This window comes from Agelaius phoeniceus, chromosome 8 (genome assembly GCF_051311805.1).
Source record: "Agelaius phoeniceus isolate bAgePho1 chromosome 8, bAgePho1.hap1, whole genome shotgun sequence".
Classification (NCBI taxonomy): Eukaryota; Metazoa; Chordata; class Aves; order Passeriformes; family Icteridae; genus Agelaius; species Agelaius phoeniceus.
Window position 1 is genome coordinate 9,023,127 of NC_135272.1, and position 21,833 is coordinate 9,044,959.

At 38.8% G+C, this 21,833-nt stretch overlaps 1 protein-coding gene across 4 annotated transcripts in view; it reads left to right on the forward strand.

Moving 5' to 3' along the window:
• Window positions 1-21,833, forward strand: part of KIFAP3 (kinesin associated protein 3) — a 70,285-nt gene that overhangs the window by 17,542 nt on the left and 30,910 nt on the right. For 3 of the 4 annotated variants that reach the window (XM_077181944.1, XM_054638667.2, XM_077181945.1), the window contains exons 11-17: window positions 10,166-10,266; window positions 14,540-14,648; window positions 15,709-15,821; window positions 16,774-16,939; window positions 17,137-17,265; window positions 17,880-17,978; window positions 18,762-18,847. In XM_077181944.1, coding sequence (XP_077038059.1) covers window positions 10,166-10,266; window positions 14,540-14,648; window positions 15,709-15,821; window positions 16,774-16,939; window positions 17,137-17,265; window positions 17,880-17,978; window positions 18,762-18,847 — 803 coding nt within the window. The remainder of the gene's footprint in view (window positions 1-10,165; window positions 10,267-14,539; window positions 14,649-15,708; window positions 15,822-16,773; window positions 16,940-17,136; window positions 17,266-17,879; window positions 17,979-18,761; window positions 18,848-21,833) is intronic. The other variant, XM_054638668.2, reaches the window with a different exon arrangement.

The following is a 21,833-nucleotide window of genomic DNA, read 5'->3' on the forward strand; positions in this document are numbered from 1 at the left end:
TGGAAGTCAGACTTCTGTTGCTTGCAATTACTGTCTGCTTTTAAAAATTGAAGACTGAACACAGACCCTGTTGAGCTGAGAAGTGGGTGGGTCACAAAACAGGATTGGTTGCAAATCAGGCCCAGAGGGAACCTGGAGTGCAGAAGGGTTGTGCATACAGCCTTGAAAGTGCCACACAGTGCCAAGCTAGTCAATCTCAAATAGATTTTAGGTGGTGAGGAACATCCTGGGTGTGACCATGGTCACAAGGGTTTTCAGGATGAAGAAGAGACGAGAATGTTGACTCCATGATCAGAAGGCTTGATTTATTATTTTATGATATATGTTACATTAAGACTATACTAAAAAGCAATAGAAAGGAAAAGGTTTCTTCAGAAGCTAGCTAAGCTAAGAATAGACAAGAATGAATAACAAAGATCTGTGTCTCAGACAGAGAGCAAGAGCCAGCTCTGCCATGAGTGGTCAGGAAATCCAAGCATCCACAGGAGACCAATCACAGGTCTACCTGTTGCATTCCACAGCAGTAGATAACCATTGTTTACTTTTGGTTGCTGAAACTGCAGCTTCTCACAAGGAAAAATCCTAAGAAAGGATTTTTCATGAAAGATGTCTGTGACATCCTGGGTTATGTTTTCCAGCACAGATTACAGTGGCTGAAAGCACTTGGGCCTTGTGGATTTGTGTTTCAGCCAAGCAGAGCAGTGTTTGTTATACAGCACTCTGAAATACAGTGTGGGCAGCCCCAGGGAGCACCAGTTTGGTTTTCCCAGTCACAGATTGTGCCCAGCCTCTCTGCCTTATTAATGTGAGCATCCTGGCATGATGTTCTTCATTTCTTTATTATAAGCATAATAAGAAGCAGTATCCACCTAATTTCAGATAAAAATTCACAGGCTGTGGAAACTCCAAAGTAAGTCAGGCTTCTCTGTCTTGTTCATTGAAGCTGGAGAAACCAGAGCAGAGAGTAGCACTGACAGTCACATTTAGTCCTCAGTGAGGAGCCTGTCTTCACTGGATTCATTGACAGAATCTTTTCTGGGAACTGCTGAAATTCCTCTGATATTTTTCCATTCTTTACAAGTTGGGTTTAATGAGCAATCAAAGAATTGCCAAACAGTTGTATGTTGGGCTTCTTAACAATCAAGGCTTGATATGGTCTGCAGCCAAGCTGGATTACAAGGTGACTGCTGTTTAAAAAGCCAAGTAGTACTTTGCTCTCTAATTAACGGAGTGCTGTGGGCTTTTAATGCTCTATTCCTTTTATGAAAGTTTCTTTTAAGAAGGCTTAAAGTAGATGTGCTCTCTTTATGAGTTCACTTGGCCTTTTTGTAATGAACTTATTATGGAGCTTCACACATCTGTTGAAAAATGGAGCTTCTTATAGGCTACTGCAGTGTTTTTTCTGACTTTAATAGGCCTCGTTTATCCTATAAAGAAACATACATTTTCTTACCTGATCAAGTGAGCAAACAATGAGGGTCAGATGTGGCAAAGACCCTAACAAAAAGCACATGTCCAGCCATCAGGGTGAGGTAAAGTCATATCGGGATTGCTTGAAGTTATTAATGGCAGTAAAATTTATGCTTCCTCCTGTTTTCCCAATTAAATTGAGAAACCTTTTTTTCCTAAGGTGGCTCTGCAGCAGCTGGTTCCAATACTGCTTGTGTGAATATTGCCTGGGGTGTCTCCATTCCTTTATTGTGAAGGCTGGCTGAAGCACATTAAGTAACAGTTCAACTACAGGGACCAGTCTGTTGGAAAGCAGCAATTATTAAGGGATTTATTTTAATGGTAGTTTTTTTATCATTTGTGGTGAGTATGGCCATGACTTACCAAAAAAAAAAAAAAAAGAAAACCCCTCAACAACAAACAAAAAGAACCCCAACACAAAAATCCCCACAAACCAAAACCATCTCTTAATATTAATTTTCAAAATCCTTGTTAGAAGTGCAGATAGACCTAAGCATGTCTGAGTGATATAAGGAGAGGGGGTTGCACAATGTGTCTTAGAACTCAGCATTTAAATTTAGATATTTTGAATGTGGATATAGACAGCAAACTTTAAAGAAGAAATGACTTCTCCTTTTGAGAAATACAGAACTGAATACAGAGACTCATCACTGTCAGGTGAGTGGAGCTCCTTGCTCTGTGTGCTGGTCATGAGTGCCTGTGTGAATTTACCTGGGTTATTGGCTTTTTTAGTAAAGAGGATAACTTCAGTGGAAAATAAGGAACTAACTTCATGTGTGTTGACTGAAAATAAAATTGCTCATGGCAGCAGCAAGGACAGGAGGGAAGAGATGGCAGCAATCTAAAGATGAGGGAGCCAAGTTGTTGGAAATTCTTTGAACTCCGGAATGGAAAGATCCCTGAGCCAGTATTTCTGTTGTAGAGCTTACAAGATGTGACTGATTAATTCAATGCTTTTAATGATTTCTTAGCTTATTGCAAGAGCAAATTAATATTTAACAGTAAAAAGTAAATCTTCTGCTGAGCTGTTGACATCTGAAAGCTTTACAGAGCTTAACTTGGATGCCTGAAGCATGACAGAACACAACTAGTTCTGGTTTATTGGAAAAAATCCCCATAAAGAAGGGGTGGGGCATTTCTGCTAATCTTCCTGATCTGTGGTAACATCATCATGAAGAGGGCCAGGCTGGAAGAGAGGAGCACCTTTCCCAGAGCTGCTGTGAAGGCTGCAGGCAGAGGGGCACCTTCAAAGCACCACATGGAACAATTTTGCTGCTGGGGTAGTCCTGGAGCTCCTGAGGATTTTACAAGTTCAGATGTAAGGGAGAAGGTTACACTCTGCTTTCCTTTAAGATGTGGAAGCATCTTAACTCACAAGTTTGTTCTTTACTTAAGAGTTTCTCAAATGCTTGTTGCAGTCCAAGAAATCAACTGTAGATTCCTCATATCTGCAGTTGCTGAGGTGAGAAATGCTTTGTCAGTTGTTAATATTCTCTTCAAACCCTTTTAAATGGGTGCTTGAAGAATATGGAATTCAATTTTTGCTATCTGGAAGACTCAAAACTCAACCAATATTTAACTCCCCTTTTTGGGTTTTGTAGATTTGAACCTCAGGTTTGTACTTCAGCATCTTCAAGACAGGTAAAACCAGTTTCCATTTCAGAGTGGTGAATCATCCCTTTCTCAAGGCAAGAGAACCCATCCTGCATTGCTTTGTTCCTCCTCCAAGCAGGAGCATGTTGGAATCCAGCTGCACCATCCATTCAGAGGAGCACAGGAAGCCTCCACCTATTTCCCTCTGAATGCCAAACTAGATTAGAAGGGTGTCTTTAGATCCAAAAAGTCTCAATATTTTCTAGTAATTTTAATCAGAGCAGTTGATGAAATCAACTGAATTAATGAAATCATAGTGCAGATGTGGCAAACATTATGCATGTCCTGTACACTTCCATTTAATCTACATAATATGGTGGAGACTTCTAGAAGATCTTTGCTTAGAATTTTTTCCACTTACTTTGGAAGTGTGTGTTTACTCTAGTTTGAATCAGACTGAGAACCTGTTCTGATTTCTGGTTTTTGGTAATAACAACAGTCCTTAACTCTTTTTTTCTATTTCTTGCTTTCTTTCTTGGTCATAGCCTAACCCAAACCATAATATTCTGTGGAGAAAAGAGAAGCAGTTTTATCTTCTTCTTTCAGGGATAATCCTATTGCCTCTTGATTTCTCTCTAATCTGAATTTTAGTTGATTTCTTTCTGCTTTGTGAGGTATATTGGGATATACCTCAACTAATCAGCTTCCAGTTTCTGTGTGAAGTCATGAGTTCAAGTATGATTGGTTATAGCCCATCCTAAGGACAAAAAATGGGGTATGTTTTGCCTCACAAAAGGACACCCCTAATTAGAGCAGTGTGTTAATTACCAGCCTTTCTGAGTGGCAGTCCTACACTGAGGTGCTTACTGAATATTTTTCAGTCTGTCTTAGAAATAGAGCCTGAGGTTCCAGACATGCAGCTTTGTTTTTTCTTGTGCTGCAACATTAAATAACTCAAATTAGTCCGTTTTTAGTCCTTTAGGATTCATCACTAAAGTTCTTTTTTTGTGTCCTAGGAAAAAAAATGTAACCAGGTTTCAGATGTGGCATGTACTGAGTTCTTTGGGAGAAAGGGAAAAAAATCCCAAAAAATTAAATCCCAAACCCAACCATGGCAACATTGAGATTTTAAATTAGACTTATGGTATAAAGCCAGTTTTAAATAACATAAAGGGGGCACAGGAGGGGTTATTAGTATGTAATTACTATCATAATGTTTTATTTACAATGTCTAGTCTCCTTGAGTCTGAGCAGATTTGAAAATTCTTTCAGTTTCTCTTGATAAAATAAACTGATATAGCCAATCTGATTTATATTTACATATGTAAATCAAACCAATATGTGTCTAGAGCACACATGGACTAACTCAGTCCAACTGTTTCAGAGCTGGTTGTGAGGAATGAGATGGGATAGAGGTAAGTGGAGATAGCTTTCTATCAGTTTTTTCCTAAAATCACTGCTAATTATGATACATTTGAATAAACTCTTGATTAATCTGTTTTCTGACATTAGGGTGAGACAGATATAGATCTGATATTCAGTTTGTGGCATTTCTAATAATCTAGATTTCTTGCTTGCCTAATCCTGCAGCAGATCATGTTAGGGTGTTAGAGTTTGAAACTGAAATAAAGACTCACTCTGCTATTTTAACAGGTATTTATCCTCATTTGTCTTCTGGTTTTGATTTAGTGTTGTTAATGTTTTGCACATGGGTGGGATAGGGCATATTTCATATCTAATGTGGAGACATTGATTATTCCATTAGAAGTGATGGCTGCTTGATTACTGATAGTGTTATATTGGAATAATTTAATCCATAATTTATATTCTCCTCCTTACTTTAGCATTTGAAAGCTGAATGCTGCTCTTGAGACTGGCAATTCAGCTTTACAGCTTTAGGGTTTCTCTTTTGTCATGGAGCTAATGGAAGATTTTTTATTTTAAGCTCACAAAGTCAACCAAAATGTAGGACTTGATCTTGTGATCAAGAAATCATATTTTTTTCTTTAGCCTCTGCTACTAATCCTATTTAGATCTTGAACCATAATAAGAACTAAACATGGAATTCAGGCATTGGTCCCCAGAACTGGCACATGGCTTCTTATTAATGTTCAAAGGCTAAAAATCTGAAGCCATTTTGAACTCAGAACCCATCATGTATTTATTTCCCTCTCTAATTTGCAGAAAACTAGTTGTGAAAACAGCCCCAGGGACCTGATATTTTTCCATCCCATCTGCTCCAGCTGAACTACAGCTGCAAAAAAAAAAAATCTTAAGTATTGTTTCTATAAACTGTTGAGTGTATTTTATAACACAATAATTCCCACAAAATCAGTAACTGCAGTTAATGACTGGTTTGTTAAGGCATTAACTGCACTCAGCTGGGAATGACCAATTTCTCAGGAATGGCTGTATAAGAACTAAAGCTAATTCAGTTACACTTTCAAATAATTGTTTGCTTAATTAATGGTAGATTCTTGTGGAAATCCTATCAAAGTGCTCATGACCCCCACATTTAATATCCAATGAGTTCATTATGATTCATGTTTTATTATAAATACCAGAAGAATCCATAATGACTAGGCCATTATTTTCCAGGGCTGCCCTTACTGCTTTAGGCCATTTGGCTATTCCACCTTCAGTCATAAAAAGCTTGATGCTCAAAACTTACCAGCTTTTGTAGGCCACAATTTTCTGGCACCCCACCAAAACTTTGGTGATTTTTATGAACACATTTGGCAGAGTTCTGTTTTTTGGGTTTTTTTTTTCTCTTGCTTTTTCCAGTTAGGGCAATAATTGATCCTTACTCTACCCAGCCATAAGGAAATCTTCCTTGCAATGTCTCCTTTTTCATGTGTGGCCTTCAGCAGTGGTCAAAAATAGCAGAAAAGTTATCACTTGGTGCTTTGGAAAGCTGCTTTCCAGCCAGCTGCTGGGCAGGGTTTGACATTTTTACAGCCAATCTTTATGCAATGCTTGACTCAGGGTTAATTAATTAGCATTCAGATGAGTAGAAAATAATGAGAAAAAAGGAGCTTGGTACTGACATATTCAAGTAATAGTCAGCAGCTGCCAGTTGATATTTTTGGAAATGAAGTACCAATGTAAAAGGATGAGAATTGGCTTGGTAGGTTTTTCAGAGTCTGTCATTCTTCCCCTTGTGTGTAACCTTCAGCCTGCAGGTGATGTTCGAGTTTAAAATGCAGGTGATGCTTGAGTTTAAAATGCAGGTGATGCTTGAGTTTAAAATGCAGGTGATGTGAGAGTTTAAAATGCAGGTGATGTGAGAGTTTAAAATGCAGGTGATGCTTGAGTTTAAAATGCAGGTGATGTTAGAGTTTAAAATGCAGGTGATGTTAGAGTTTAAAATGCAGGTGATGTTAGAGTTTAAAATGCAGGTGATGTTTGAGTTTAAAATGCAGGTGATGTTTGAGTTTAAAATGCAGGTGATGTTTGAGTTTAAAATGCAGGTGATGTTTGAGTTTAAAATGCAGGTGATGTTCGAGTTTAAATGCAGGTGATGCTTGAGTTTAAAATGCAGGTGATGTTAGAGTTTAAATGCAGGTGATGTTCAAGTTTAAAATGCAGGTGATGCTTGAGTTTAAAATGCAGGTGATGCTTGAGTTTAAAATGCAGGTGATCTTTGAGTTTAAATGCAGGTGATGTTAGAGTTTAAAATGCAGGTGATGTTAGAGTTTAAAATGCAGGTGATGCTTGAGTTTAAAATGCAGGTGATGCTTGAGTTTAAAATGCAGGTGATGTTTGAGTTTAAATGCAGGTGATGTTTGAGTTTAAAATGCAGGTGATGCTTGAGTTTAAAATGCAGGTGATGCTTGAGTTTAAAATGCAGGTGATGCTTGAGTTTAAAATGCAGGTGATGTTCGAGCTTAAAATGCAGGTGATGTTCGAGCTTAAAATGCAGGTGATGTTCGAGTTTAAAATGCAGGTGATGCTTGAGTTTAAAATGCAGGTGATGTTCGAGTTTAAAATGCAGGTGATGTTCGAGTTTAAAATGCAGGTGATGCTTGAGTTTAAAATGCAGGTGATGTTCGAGCTTAAAATGCAGGTGATGTTAGAGTTTAAAATGCAGGTGATGTTTGAGTTTAAAATGCAGGTGATGTTAGAGTTTAAAATGCAGGTGATGTTAGAGTTTAAAATGCAGGTGATGCTTGAATTTAAAATGCAGGTGATGCTTGAGTTTAAATGCTTCAGCTGCTGTGTCTGTCCCCTTCCTATCTTCAACCAACTCCTTGTCCCTGCTCTCCAGTCAGCTTCCCTGCAGGCTGTGTGCTTCCAAGTGAGCATGAGATGAACAGTTGTGTTAAATCATGTGCTTAGGAACAACCACCTCCTCTTGATTTTCCTGCAGTGTTTTACTCTCTGGATCAGGAATTGTCCCTGAATTTTGTGTGAGAACTTAGAAAATCACAAGATTTTGCTTTTCCTTCCTATGTGCATCCCTAGGGAAAGTAGAACAGTGAAACTTGCAGACATCAGCCTGAAATCTCTTCCTTTCTGGGAAATTGAAATGAAATGAAACTTAAAACACATACACCATTAAATACTTCAAAGATGAGTTAATGGCAGACTGTTTGCCTTCAGCTTTTGTTCTGTAGTTTACTTTTATCCACAAGTTTGTAGAGTTCACTTGTTTTACTCACAATTGAAAAGTACTTCCTTGCTGAGGCTGTGCAATGGTTGTTTGTGACTTAAATGTTTGAAACCCTTCTCTCTTCCCCCTGTTGACAATAGGATAGGGCAATCCAGGGAAAATTGGTCAGGTAACTGCACAGCAAGGAGGAACTGAAATTCAGTTCTTCTCTTGGAAGCTAGAACTGTCTTTGCCTTTTGTGTGTCATGAAATCTACTTTGTGGAATGCATTTTTGGAGAATTATTTAAGTTCTGGTCATTAGAAAGCAACTCTTTAAGACTTTGTTCGAATTAAATAAGTTTATTTGGATTCCACATATTCTTCACACTTTAGGTTGAGTATCTGGGTATTTTTGATTATTTTTGGCAGTTTTGAAATTGAGGTAGTGCTGTCATTTAGCACTGACAGCCAAGGTGGTGTTCAGGCATCAGCAAGTTTATTGTGACCAGCTAGACCTTTGAAAAAAAAGGGGTTAGAAAATCCTGCAGAGTTTCCTCTAAGAAAAAAAACAGAAGGTCTTTACTGTTATATCAGCCTGTTATGATTGAAAATAAGCCACTAATATTGCCAAATACCAGGGAGCTGCTGAGCTTACCAAATATAAAACTGTACCTTCACTGATGCTCTATGTTAGCACAAATGACACTTGCAAAAATGAGGAAGAAAAAACCCACAAAGGACAGAGGTTAAACAGTAACATTTAGTATCATTCTTGTTAATGGTCTGGCAGTTCATGTGTGCTGAAGGTCTGGTCAAACTTTATTCCAGTTCTTCTTGTTGGTGTTTTGGGGAGCTTTTCTCTCTTTTATACTGGCTTACCTTTTATTTCACACACAGTTCCCTGCATTACCCAGCTAAGTGTAATTGTCAATTGAGTCTTAAAAGTCCTAAATACAGTCTTGGAGTGTTAAGAGCATTGTAAACAGATTTTTTCTTTAGACCTGTGAAATTTGGAGGAATAATTTCTTCTGTAAACTTCTAAATTTGTATAGAAGAAACCTTGACCTGTATGTATGGGAAGTTTTTCTCATGAAATTACTGTTTTCCAGTGTTCTGCAGGTGAATAGGTAGGTAATGTGACCAGTCACAGGAGAAGCACTAAAGAGAACACACACTTCCTTTTGTTTGCTGCTACCTTCAGTGCTTTTATTTTCATAATGATCAGAATAGCTTTCACATTTGGGCATTATCCTTCCTCCCACAATTATATGTTTGGAAGATTGTGGTATCAGTTATGTTTTTTCAAACAGGTAAGACTCTAAAAAGATTTGAAACATCAGCTCTGATTTTAGATTTAACATGGCTAAGAATGCTTCACTCACTGGTATGGCAGCTGCCAGAGGCCTTTCATGGGTCTCTTTGGATAATTCAGTTTTGAAAAGCACTCATTCTCAGGATAAAGGCATGATATCCTTGCTGCTCAAAGGAAATTCCAGCTCCCAGTGATGTATGCAGAAGGGAAATTTTGCTGATTGAGGTCTTTGTGCTTTGCCAAGTTGTTACACAGATATTTTCTGACTTAGCTTCAATAGAAGTGGGAGGCAGGGTATTGCTGATGAGTTGTGTAAGAACTGTGAATGAATCTGGAGTTGGTGACCTTATTACATCCTGGTTTAACTAATGTACACATTGAGATGCAGGGTTTATCCCATATATAGCCAATATCCTGCTAGTGCAGGGCTGGAGGAGAACTTGAGAATGCTCAGTGGGTTTCAGCAGTGAGTCAGAAGCAAATTTGTCTGTGTTGTTCTTAAACATTTGTATGTTTGTGTAAGATGATTTTTTAGAACCTTTCAGTTAAATACTTCATACCCCACTCACAGTAACTGCTCCAGTTTTCCCTAGGAATCTTTCTCTTTAGTAAATATCACTGTGAACATACTCTGATGTAGTTTTTGATATGTATGAAACACAAAAGCCACCAATGGGATTATATTGTTATTTAGGAGAGTAAAACAACCAGTATTTGCTTGAAAGGCAGTGGATTCCTTCACTCTTAGTGGTAGTTCTTATTTTTCTCTCTACCACCTCTTAGTGGTAGTTCTTATTTTTCTCTCTGCCACTGGTGCATTCTTTATTAATTTCAATAGGAATATCCACAGCTAAATCTTAATTTTCTAGCTGGAAACTGATTAAGCCTTTCTCTGCATGGCCAGTCATTATTAGGCATTCCTTTCACAAAATAAGTACCTTGTAAAGTGGAGTTAAGGAAGTGTTTTGAGGTGCTGGGAAGAGGAAGGAGTATTTACCATTGCCCTGGTTCCCTCTAATATGCACTAATATGTGGTTCATTTGGCTAGGCCAGGCCAGGACCCTTTCATTAAGGTGTCATTTCTGATTTAAATTTTCCCTCTATTAGTTAGGATTGTTCTGCTTTTCATTTTCCTCTTTTAAATATTTAACAACAGCTAAAAATTCTCAGAGTAATAATTTTTTTTTTCTCCTTCTAGGAAACGAAAATAACAAAAAAGTCGCGATTTGCATTCTGTATCACATCAGCATGGACGATTGCTTTAAATCGATGTTTGCATACACAGACTGTATCCCTCAGGTACGTGATGAGCCCAGCAAATCCCTCTTCCCTCGTGCTCCGAGTGCCTCCCTTGCTCATGGCAGAGCTCGCACTGACACCCGCAGGTGACAACGGGAACAGCCACGGAGCTGCTTGGCACTGAGGCACCCCCTCCTCAGGCAGGGAATGTTCTCTGGGATTTCACGGTGCCCTGCAAAGGCAGAGGTGGCTGAGCTCTGTCACTGTTGCTGACACTTGAGCTGCACTAATGAACTCCTGAAATTACAGGTGACCCGAAGGATTCCTACAGAAGATTGGGAATGCTTCAGAGAGATTAAAGCTTGTGCAGAGCAGCTCCTTAGGGAATGTAGTGGAAAGTATTTCCTTTACAGTTTTAGAAGGCATTCTTGCCTGATCCCATTGGGTATCAAAATGTCAGTGTCTCCAGTATTGCAGGATATGAACTGGAAACCAGCCAAGGAGGGTTACATTCCTACATGACAATTCCTTTTCCAACTGCAGTCATGTACAGCAAGGGAGACTTGATGGCTGTGGAAGGCTCTGCACTGTTCTTTCAGCCTGCATTTTGTTACTTAACTCATTGACTCAAGCAGACACAATATCATGGGGCTTGGGGGTTTGTGGGTATGTTTGGGTTTTTGTGTGCATGTGTTTTGTTTCTTGTTGGTTTTAGTTTGTTCTTTTTCTCAAGTACCAAGTCCTTTCTTACTGACCTTTTTCTCAGCCCTGGTGAGGCTGGAGTTGAGAAAGCCTGTGTTGCCCAAGTGTAAAAGCTCTTTGGTAGCTTTTTCAGAATTGCACCATGGTATCTTCTTTCCTGCCAAATCGGTTTTTAACATCAAACACTTCCAGAATGGAAAGTTGTCATAGAAAAGTTATCAGAATGTTTCTGCTCATTACCTTATGGCAAAATCAGTGAAGTTTTTCCACATGCAAGATGATTTTGGGTAATAGAGAGGGGAGAACTGGTGGGAATAACTAATATATGTTACAAAGTGGTCTTGTAAACATCCTGCTGTCTTTTCAACTACAAGAAGGAATTACTTTTTAAGGCATTTGTGTGATGTAAGGCACCTGTTTTGTTCTGGCAGTTACCAGCCAAACTCAAACTCCTGCACTGGTGTCTTAGGACTTGCTTGTGCTGTGCTTTCAGGGGATCTTGGTGTGACTCCTGCACCCCCAATCCTTGCAGAGCTGTCTCCAAAGACTGGTGGAGCAGCAATTCTGCTGCCTTCACTGGGCTTTAGTGAAGTAAACAACCAAGGTGGAAAGTATAACTGTGGCTGTTGATGCTTCACAGGTCACATCTGCACACTGTTCAAAAAGAAGCTGAGCAACCAGAGCTTAAATTTTACTAATGAATGTTCAAAATTAGCATGGTTATCAAGGAAGACAGGTAGCAGAAAGCATTAGGAAGTGGGTAAGGCATCAGGAAAAGACAATTACTGGTTTAAATGGACTCACTGCTATCTAATTCTACCAGAGAAACCCAAAATCTCCTTTCAGTGTTCTATGTTCCAGTGTTGTCTCTTTTCAGAATGCTATACACCCTCGTGTGGGTTTGTCTCTTTGAGGAAAGGTGTTCATTAACAAATACTAATTAATGTTTAGCAGTATAGCAAGTGCTTGGAGAAAGCAGCCCCTGTGTGATTGTGGCTGCCTGAAGGGCTTGCCCGGGGCTGGCTCGTGGATTGCAGGAGTTAGTGAGTGCTACTCCAGTAACAGTTAAAAGTGAGTATTAACAGTTCATTCTTGTTTAGACCTCAGCAATGCGTGTTTTGTTTAAATAGGTGCAAATGCCATCCAGATGCTTATAAAAGCCTTTATTGGTAATAACCTGGCCAATCAAAGGGCATGGTTAGGCAGTGATGTCATGGTGATATTTAATATTTTACCGCAGAGCGGTGTGCAAGGTTCTCCAAAGCTGCCCACATGTTTTCCACCACGCTTGTCCTGTTTGGGCCCTCTTTGATCTCTAAGCTTCTTTTCAGCTTAATGCTGGTAAACGTCGTCTCTTGACAGCCCCCTTTGCTCCTGTCCGCCATTATCTGCTGAAGTTCAGAAAGCAGAGCATCACTTCAAACAGCAGAGTCGGGAGTAACCGCTCAGGAGAGATTCCTGAGGCATGCAGTTCTGGCATAATCATTCAAAGATGTTGGAGCTGGCCTTGGGGAGGGGGTTGGACAGAGGTGTATGTGAACACAGAGCTGTGGGGGTTGGCCTCTGGTCACTGGTAAATAAGTGAAGGCAGGTGCCAGAGAGTCTAGACACAGTGATTTCAGTGCTGGTCTGTGGTATCTGATACTCAATATGGGACTTGTCTGATTGAACACTACTGCCTCTTCATTGCACATGCTGCAGCCTTTTTACTGCCTTCCTGTTAAATCAGTAAAAGATGACAATGGACATAGTAAAAGCAGAACAAATTTAATTTTAATATTTCCTATTTGGCAGCAATTACTCTTCCTTTTGAAGTGGCACAAGAAGCAATCAAATTAAATGAAGACATAATGGGAAACATGGAACTCGTATGAAACTATTATTTTAAAATTTGAACGGCTTTAATTGAAACTGGATATATTCTTTCTTTTATAGAGAAGTAGTTCAGTAATTAACAGTGTAATCCCATCTTGTTAAACATTTAATTTCCACAGATTTTGTATTGTGTAAGTAATGAGAATGCTTCCCTTCAAATTATTTGAAGGGTTTTAAAAATCTGTTTTTAAAGGTTTTGTAACAGAAGAGTTGCAGGGGGTGATTTTTGAATGCTCGTGTTCTACTTGTTAAATGGCAATTTTCTTCTCTGTTAATTCCCTCTTATGTGACTGTCAGGCTTAAGGATTTAATAAACCAGGGATTTTATAAGTTCTTAAAACAACCTAGAGAAATCTGATTCTACCTTCTTAAGAAAAGGAGGAAGAAATCAATGATAGCTTTTAAATGAGTACATGAAAATCTCAGGAAAGTCATAAATAGCCATGTTGTAATGTAGTTTTTATTTTGGGGGTTTTTGGTTCTCTTTGGAATGAGGGCCTGATATCTGCTAATAGGTAAACATACAGAATGGCTGGAGTAAAATAATTTGGAGAGAATTCCTGCAATCCTATTGTTTCTTTTTATTTTCTCCTGTTTAAATGGATTCTTCACCTACTTTCTCTAGCTTTTAATGCATTACAAACTTGTCTTTCCACCAGGGGGCAAGCACACAAATATTTAATGATTAGTTAATCATGAAATTTAATGATTTGTTGCTTTCTTGTCCTCCCATCCCTTTCTGAGCTGCAGTTTTTGTACCTTATGTCCTGCTTATCTTTAGGCTTAGTTGTTTCTTCTTCCAGTGATCTCAGTCTTGTCATCACACTGCTTTGCATTAGAATCTAACCATGTCTGGTGAACTGAGTGGGTTTTAGCAGCAAACAGGGTGATGTCCCCCAGCCCTGAAGTTGTGCAGGGTTTGTCTGCCAGGATTGGAACCAGAGGGAAAAGAAATGGGTTTATTTCAGTCATGTTCATATATTCCAAATGCCTTTTCAATGTTGCTGTTGAACCAAATGAGCCAGGATAGGCAGCCTGTGATGTAATGGACAGTGCAGGGCCAGGTGTGTGAAATGATGGCAGTCCATGGGGTAGCAGCCTTGGGAATTCCCTGGCATTTGCTGAGCAGTTTGAACAGGATTGTAGGTGATTGTCTACTTACATGAATGTTACAGAAGAATGGGATTACTGCTGAGCAGTCTGTGGGATGTGGCAGTTCAGCTCTAGCTGAACACTGGCAGCTGTAAAGAGAAAGAACAGTGCTGCAGACACAGCTAAAATTACCTATTGATGGAGTAACTCACAGCAAAATAGTAGTAGAATTATTTTGCACTTAAATACCCATTTAGAGTCATAATTTTATTAAGCTAATAGGTATTAATCTGACTTTCTGTGGAATTAAGTTGTAGGATTGTTTTTTTCCCATATTAAATTCACCTAAGCTTTCAAAACAAATTTATCCATTCACAAATACTAAAAACCAGTCAAACAAAAATTTCAGTGGTAGCAATAAAATGTAACTAAGCCAAGTTAATTTAAGGTGATGAGTGATTGCCATTTTTGGCACTTTAAAGGATTGTTATCCCTAAATAATGGAACTCTACATGTCATGCCCCTGACCTGTGTAACTTTCACTGTTCTTGCAGAAATGCTGAATACTGATTTTTAAAAAAGGTACTGCAGTTGATATCATAACACTGCTTTTCTAATGTTTTTGAAAGATTAATGACCCAAGTGTGCTTGTGTTTCTTGGCAGCTAATGAAGATGCTTTTTGAATGTCCTGATGAGAGAGTTGACCTGGAACTTATTTCTTTCTGTATTAACCTTGCTGCCAACAAAAGAAATGTGCAGCTTATCTGTGAAGGTAACTGGACTGAGGTTTTGCTGGGGGCTTTAGAGATGACAACACTTTGTGTCTTCTCCTTTATTATACTAACATAAGTAAATTATGTATATTTGAGTTAGTTATAAATGTACGGATGTGTTTTTCAAAAATAAAATGCATGTGTTTGGGTAATGATTGCAGACAAATGGCCACATCCTCCTCACAGTTTGCTCTTGGTGGCAGAAATGGCATTTGAAGGAGATGCCCACAGTTCTGAAAAACAAGCTGATAACATTGCTATGGGAAACTATGGCTGTATGGAGACATCAGGATTTCATTCTGCCTGATGCCTAAAATCCATCTTTGACTGGTGTTTCACCTGCCAGTATCAAATGAATAGCAGAGATGTCTTTCAGTTGCATCTTTCCATTATTTTTTTAAGATAATTGAACTTCTTTTGGGCTCTAATATTTTGATTCATGGTCTAGATAATTCTGATGTTCTTTCAGTATTCTGGACTGCTTTTAAAGTTTCATTATTTTCATACTAGCACTTTTAAATGAAACAATATTACTCAGTAGCTCCAATTTTCACTTGTGCTCAACATTTTCCCAAAAACTGCTGCAGTCACTTTCTGGCCTTCAAAGGGGACAATTGCTGTCAGGAGATTCTGTGAAATTCCACTTTTCAATTCTGTACACAGCTCTGTAGAAGGGGGAGCAGGGAGATCCAATTTTATATTGAAGGTGAAACTCAAGCTAGCAGCACCTTTCAGGTAGGCAAGGGTAAACATAATGGTAACACTGGCATTTGTTCTATGTGGTCAAGTACTTCAGATCTGTTCCCATGCATTGACCTTTGGTAAATAAACTTCTAAAACCCTAACAACATATTTATCCCATGGAATGGGGAGAGCAGTCTCTGTGCCTGGACTAACTGCTGTGCACTTTTTCTTTCTAAACTTTTACAGCTTAAAGCATTTGTTTGTGTGCATGTTGATTTTTGATCAGCCAGTACTTCCCTGGTTTTTCTTCTTGGGTTTTTTTTTTTCCTTTTCTTTTTAATTTGGAGACTTTTCTAAGTGTTTGTTTCTTTTCAGGAAATGGTTTGAAAATGCTCATGAAGAGGGCTTTGAAGTTTAAGGATCCATTGTTAATGAAGATGATCAGAAATATTTCACAGCATGATGGGCCAACTAAAAGCCAGTTTATTGTAAGTATTGGGTCTTACCTGATGTGATCTCTGTTTTTTATCCTTCTGGAAAGGTCTGGCTCTGGAGAGCTGCCGTGGTTTGTTTTGTAGGGTGTCCAGTTTAAGTTTCCTTGTCTGTCCTGGGGTGATTTATGTTTTGTTTTATAAGGCTATCTCAGCTGCTAGATCAGAGTTTGGATCCCCCACTAAGGGGAAAACAGGCCTTAAGCCTTATCCAGTAAGTTTCAAAACAAACACACAAACCCAAGCAAACAAACAAAAATGCCCCAGCTGCTGGGGTGAACATCATAACAATTAAGTTATCCTAAATTTCTGCTTTTGGACCTAGAGAGAAAAATCTGCTGTTTTTTTTTTTCTGCCACTGTATTAAGTGTGTCTTATTTGTGGGTATTTTAAATATTAAAAATTTAAATATTGATCCTGTAAAGCCACCCTGTCAAAAGAAAGGAGGAAAACACAACATTCTAATCATGGAGATTTTAAACATACTCTTAAAATGTGAATCAAATATCAAATTGTCTTAAAGCAGTATAAAATAAGTAGAAGCCATTATTCCCCTGTTCCTGTCCTCAGAAATTAGTTATATATTATATTATAGTTAGTTATTAAAATTTTTAGGTAAAGAACTCCATTACTACCACAGGATGGTTTTCTCTCTCTTCTTTTCCTTTTTTTCTAAGAGCTTTTTGAAACTCTGTGCTGTAGTAACTACTTTTGGAACATTGAAACAAAGATCCACATTCCTTGAAAGTGAAAGGATGTAGAGGACGAGTGCTGAAATGTTTTCTTGGATTATTCATCAACTGGAATTGAAACTGCCTTATTAGTCCTTATTTCAGGAGCAAAGTCTCTTTAGTTTTCTTTTGAGAACTAGCTTTAGTTTGGCTGAGATGGGAGTTCTTCAGAAACCCAGATTATTCATTTGTAATGCTTGTTGCTGTATTTTCTTCAGGAATATGTTGGTGATTTAGCAGCTCAAATATCAAATTCAGAAGAAGAAGAATTTGTAATTGAATGCCTGGGAACACTTGCAAATTTGACCTTACCAGAGCTGGACTGGGAACTTGTGCTGAAGGAATACAAACTGGTTCCATATCTCAAGGACAAGTTAAAACCAGGTCTGTACAATGTTGGGTTGGGCTTCCAAAGCAGAGTCTCACTAAGATTATTTAGAGTGCTCAGAGTAGAGTCCATTTACCTTTCTAATTTGTGGTTGTTTAGGAAAACATAACACTGAAGAATAGAATCATGACAGCAGATGGGATTAAGAATTCCTGAGAGAGGTAATACTTCCTACTTCTGCCTTGTGCCTTAGCAGGTTCTGCTGAGGATGACCTTGTTTTGGAAGTGGTGATCATGATTGGCACCGTGTCCATGGATGACTCCTGTGCTGCTCTGCTGGCTAAATCTGGGATCATCCCTGCCCTCATCGAGCTGCTGAATGGTAAATTGGCCAGTGTGACAGCAGGAGCTGTCATTGGCATTGCTGTTCCCTTGCAAGGCAGGCCTTGGTGTTGGTGTGAGGAAGGAGCAGCAGTTCCTCTGTTAGTGACAGATTCTGAGTGGTTGTTCCATAGATTGGGGTTTTCCCACACCTTCACAACTCTTTTGTCGCAGACATCTTTCATGAAAAATCCTTTCTTAGGATTTTTCCTTGTGAGAAGCTGCAGTTTCAGCAACCAAAAGTAAACAATGGTTATCTGCTGCTGTGGAATGCAACAGGTAGACCTGGGATTGGTCTCCTGTGGATGTTGGGATTTCCTGACCACTCATGGCAGAGCTGGCTCTTGCTCTGAGACACAGATCTTTGTTATTCATTCTTGTCTATTCTTAGCTTAGCTAGCTTCTGAAGAAACGTTTTCCTTTCTATTTCTTTTTAGTATAGTCTTAATGTAACATATATCATAAAATAATAAATCAAGCCTTCTGATCATAGAGTCAACATTCTCGTCTCTTCTTCATCCTGAAAACCCTTGTGACCATGGTCACACTCTTTAACCATCAAAAACTTCTATTTGTGAGATTTGAAATTGTGCTGGATTTTTCTTCTCCTTGCAGCTCAGCAGGAAGATGATGAGTTTGTGTGCCAGATCATCTATGTATTTTATCAGATGGTGTTCCACCAAGCCACCAGAGATGTCATCATCAAGGAAACACGTATCTTTTTACAGATTAAACATCTAGAATTGCAGCACTTAATTTGCCACTGCTGGTGTTTGACTTCTGTTTCTCTTGCAGTAACCTCATGATCTCAGAGGTTTCTTTGTAAATGTTTATTTCAGCTGAAGAAAAAACCCAAGCAGCCTAAGCATGGAAAGGTACTGTAAGATTAATAGTAAAGGTTAAAACTTAGTTTGCTTTGAAGCAGGGAGGGGAGTAGGAGGGGATCACTGATCCAGCTGACTCATTAGTTGCTATCCAATCTGATTTACTGTCTGAATTTGTTTTGCAAATCATAATGAAATTCAGTTCATAGAAGAACATATGTAGAGCATAAACAAACTTTTTGTATTGCACCATAATACAAATATGTTGCGTGGTCTGAAATTTTGTGGGCCTTAACTGAATGTTGAATTTTATTGAAGCATTCAGAATGGGTTGAACGAGCCCTGGGAGGGATAGCAAATCAGTGATTACATTGCTAGCAATACAAAGAACCCTTCTTCATGTTCTTTTTGCCTTTAGTCTCTGTGGAATATCTGAGAAGCCATTTGGGTGGTTGTTCTTTGTGTTCTGGATGGACTCCTAGGTTGCTGGCTTTAAAAAATTAAAGATAAGAAGTTGCATCTCTTGCTAATTCTGGAACGATAAAGCACCAACATTTGAAAAATGCTTTCTTGCTGCATGAGATGAAAAATTCCTGCAAATTAGTGAAATTTGAAGAACCTAGGGTTGTGGGAGGGGGGAAAAATGTTTTTCTCCTTAACAGTTGCTGTGCAGAAGCTCCAGCATACCTCATAGACCTGATGCACGATAAAAACGCTGAGATCCGCAAGGTCTGTGACAACACTCTGGATATCATAGCGGTAGGTCTGCCTTCCTTCATCCCTCCAGAGCCTCTTTGCACAAGGCAGTGCTAAAAGACCTGAATATATTGCAAATTGGAAGTATTTTTCTTGTGCAACATTCTAATCATATGGATAAAAGATGAATTTTCAGGGCACAATGATAATCATTAGGCTGTACATCAAGAAGTGTGTGTGTACTTTGAAAATTCATACAAGTTAACGTTACACTTTTTAAAAGTGCTTTTAGACTTTTATAAATTAATCACATTACATAAGTGTGCCAAGCTTTCATTATTTCTTAGTTCTCCAAACAAATGGCTCTTGTTACCCAGCAGATTTATTCAGCTTCTCTGCATTGCCTGGTGCCAATATTTGTTTCAAAAAGAAAATGTGGCAGCAATCCTGATGCTGGCTGTTCCCTGCTGAGGGAACAGGCACTGTAATATTGTCTTCACCTTTTGGATAGGTTTCCTTTAGCTACATAACTTAGTTTGTCCAGCTATCCATGGATCACAGTCAGCTTTTGGAACAGTTGTATTGTGCTGCTAAATTGGAAAAAAGAATACTGAATTATCAAGTGCTGTTGAGGATTGTAGTGACTCTGCATCCTATTGGGTGTAGAGTAGTTGTCATGAAAATTAAATTTTATAGTCAAAAACAATTTAACTGAGTCAAGAGTTAGCAAGTCAGCAGTACCTGTGACTTTTTCAGTCATCTATATTGTTCCTTTTTCAGTTTAATTACGTGTATTGCAGCTTGTTCTCTGAAAAGTTCAATATAGTTGAACTTTTAGTTAGAACAGTGTAAGCCTAACTTACACTGCAAAATACTATATATAGTCTAGTTTGGCTTCTTCTGTTATACTCATTAATAAAGTCTTCTAATTTAATAGTGAAATAACATTTTCTGAACTGGAATTCTTTTTAGCTGGCTCTGTCTTTTCTTCATGGAGGTATGGAATGAAAATTTGCTCCAGAGGCAGAGTTGCTGTTGATTCTCATTAAGGATTAGATTTAAACTCAGATGAATTTGCACTTAGTACTTATTTATGATGGGCACCATGTTCACTTTAACACAATTAGCTATTTCTAGGGACATCTCCAATGGGAACAGTGGAAGGACTTTTTTTCTCTTCTGGGTGAGGCTACACAATCTGAGTGCATCCAACACTTGTTTTACCTTGAGGCCAGTGCAATTTCCAAGTGACTCACATGTTGATTTGTTCCTATGGGAAAGCTTTACAGTGAAGTGTGTTGTAATATTATTAAGCAAAATTTATAGAATCTAGAAGAATGAACATACAAAAACACAGCTTCATATTCAGTATTACCATCTGAATAACATGTACTTGGCTTTTTTCCCTTCCTATGAACATGAAATCTTTATGCTCACCGTGAGTCAGTGAGGAGTGCTAAGATAATGGACAGGAAAGGCTCCTCAGCTTGCAAAAAGCACTGGACAGGGCTTTCAGGAAGGAAAAAACCTTCCTTCTTTCTTGAGGAAGAATAAAGGGAAGAAGTGATGTGTTACTCTGGTTATTGGGGGTGGAGGAGGAGATACCAAACACATACTGAGAGCAGCTTGAATAGTGTGGTAAATTATATTTTTCTTTTCTTGTGGAGCAATGCTACACTCAGAATGGTGTTAGCTGGTGAGTTAGGAGAGTTCCTTTTCCAAGAAGGTTTTCTGGCTTTATTATCTGGGTGTTGGGGCTATAAGCTGCATAAACACCATGCCCCTGAGGGGAACAGGAAGCATAATGTGCTCTCTTTTCTGGAAGACAAAAATGAACCACTAATTAATTGATTGCTTTCTCAGTCATGTTGGAATCTGGTTGCACTTGTGTCTCTCAGTACAAAAAAAATCACAAGGAAAAAAGGCAATGTATTCTAAATAGTGGTGATAGGAATTGTAAGAGAGTCAGTTATCAGAAGCTCAGATGTGGGTAGGTGTTAAAGGAATGTTACAGCAGGCTGTAAACACAGAGGTGTTTGGTTGGAGGGCAGTTTTACACCAGCAGTGCCTGCTGAGGTGACTGAACAGTCTCCAAGAGTGGTGGAACTTCTTATCTGTGCTAAATCCACGACAAGCAAACCTTCACTTCTCAGTCATGTTGCACACATGCTGACAGGAATAGGTCCTCTGATGGAAATCAGAAATAAATGTTGGGGAGTAGATTTGAAAATAATTTCTACTCAGGGAGACAAATGCTTCTTTCACTCATCAATGAGCTGTATATGCTGTGATTGAAATAGCACTGGAGAAAATCACATGGCTTATAAGCCTTAGGGGAGAAATGCTTTCTGTAGTAAAGTAATTGTCACAGAAATGATGGAAACGGTACACTAGTGATGATTTGTTTAATGTAGCTTGGCTGGACACTGCCACTGATGAACTGAAACAGATGTGCTGCTTTAGCACTGTATATATATACTGGGCAGTTTCAGCTTTGCACTGGGAGAAGCAAGGTACCCCTTTTGTCAGAAAAAGTCTGAGCTGATGATTTAAGGGTGCTTCAGTGTCAGTCATGTGCTGAGCTTTGCAGCAAGCAGCCAGTTCAGTGTTCTTGTACCCCTGAAGTGGGGCAGCTCTCAGGGCTTAGCTGAAAGCCTGCAATCAGCAGCTGGCATAGGAGTCTCAAGCAAATTCATTTCCCTTTTCCCCTGCTTCAGAAGCCTGGAGAACTGCAACTCCAAGCTTGTGGAAAGAGATGTCAGCTTACCTGAGATGGTTTTATTCTGTTCACTTTAGACAACATTATCAAGAGCCAAGGGAGCTACTAATCTCTCAGGTTTCTTATTATTTTTCTGCTCCTAGCTGAGTTTTATTGCAGTCAAACTATTTTCCTCATTTATTCAAAGGATATTTAATTAACCATCATCAGCTCCTAGGACTCTCTAGTCTGACCCTCTCCCTTTCCCCTGATTTTCCTCTTGGGTGCCTTTGCAGCTTTGAATCCAGACCTGCTGTACCATCTTGTGTCTCTTATGATCAAGAGTGGATC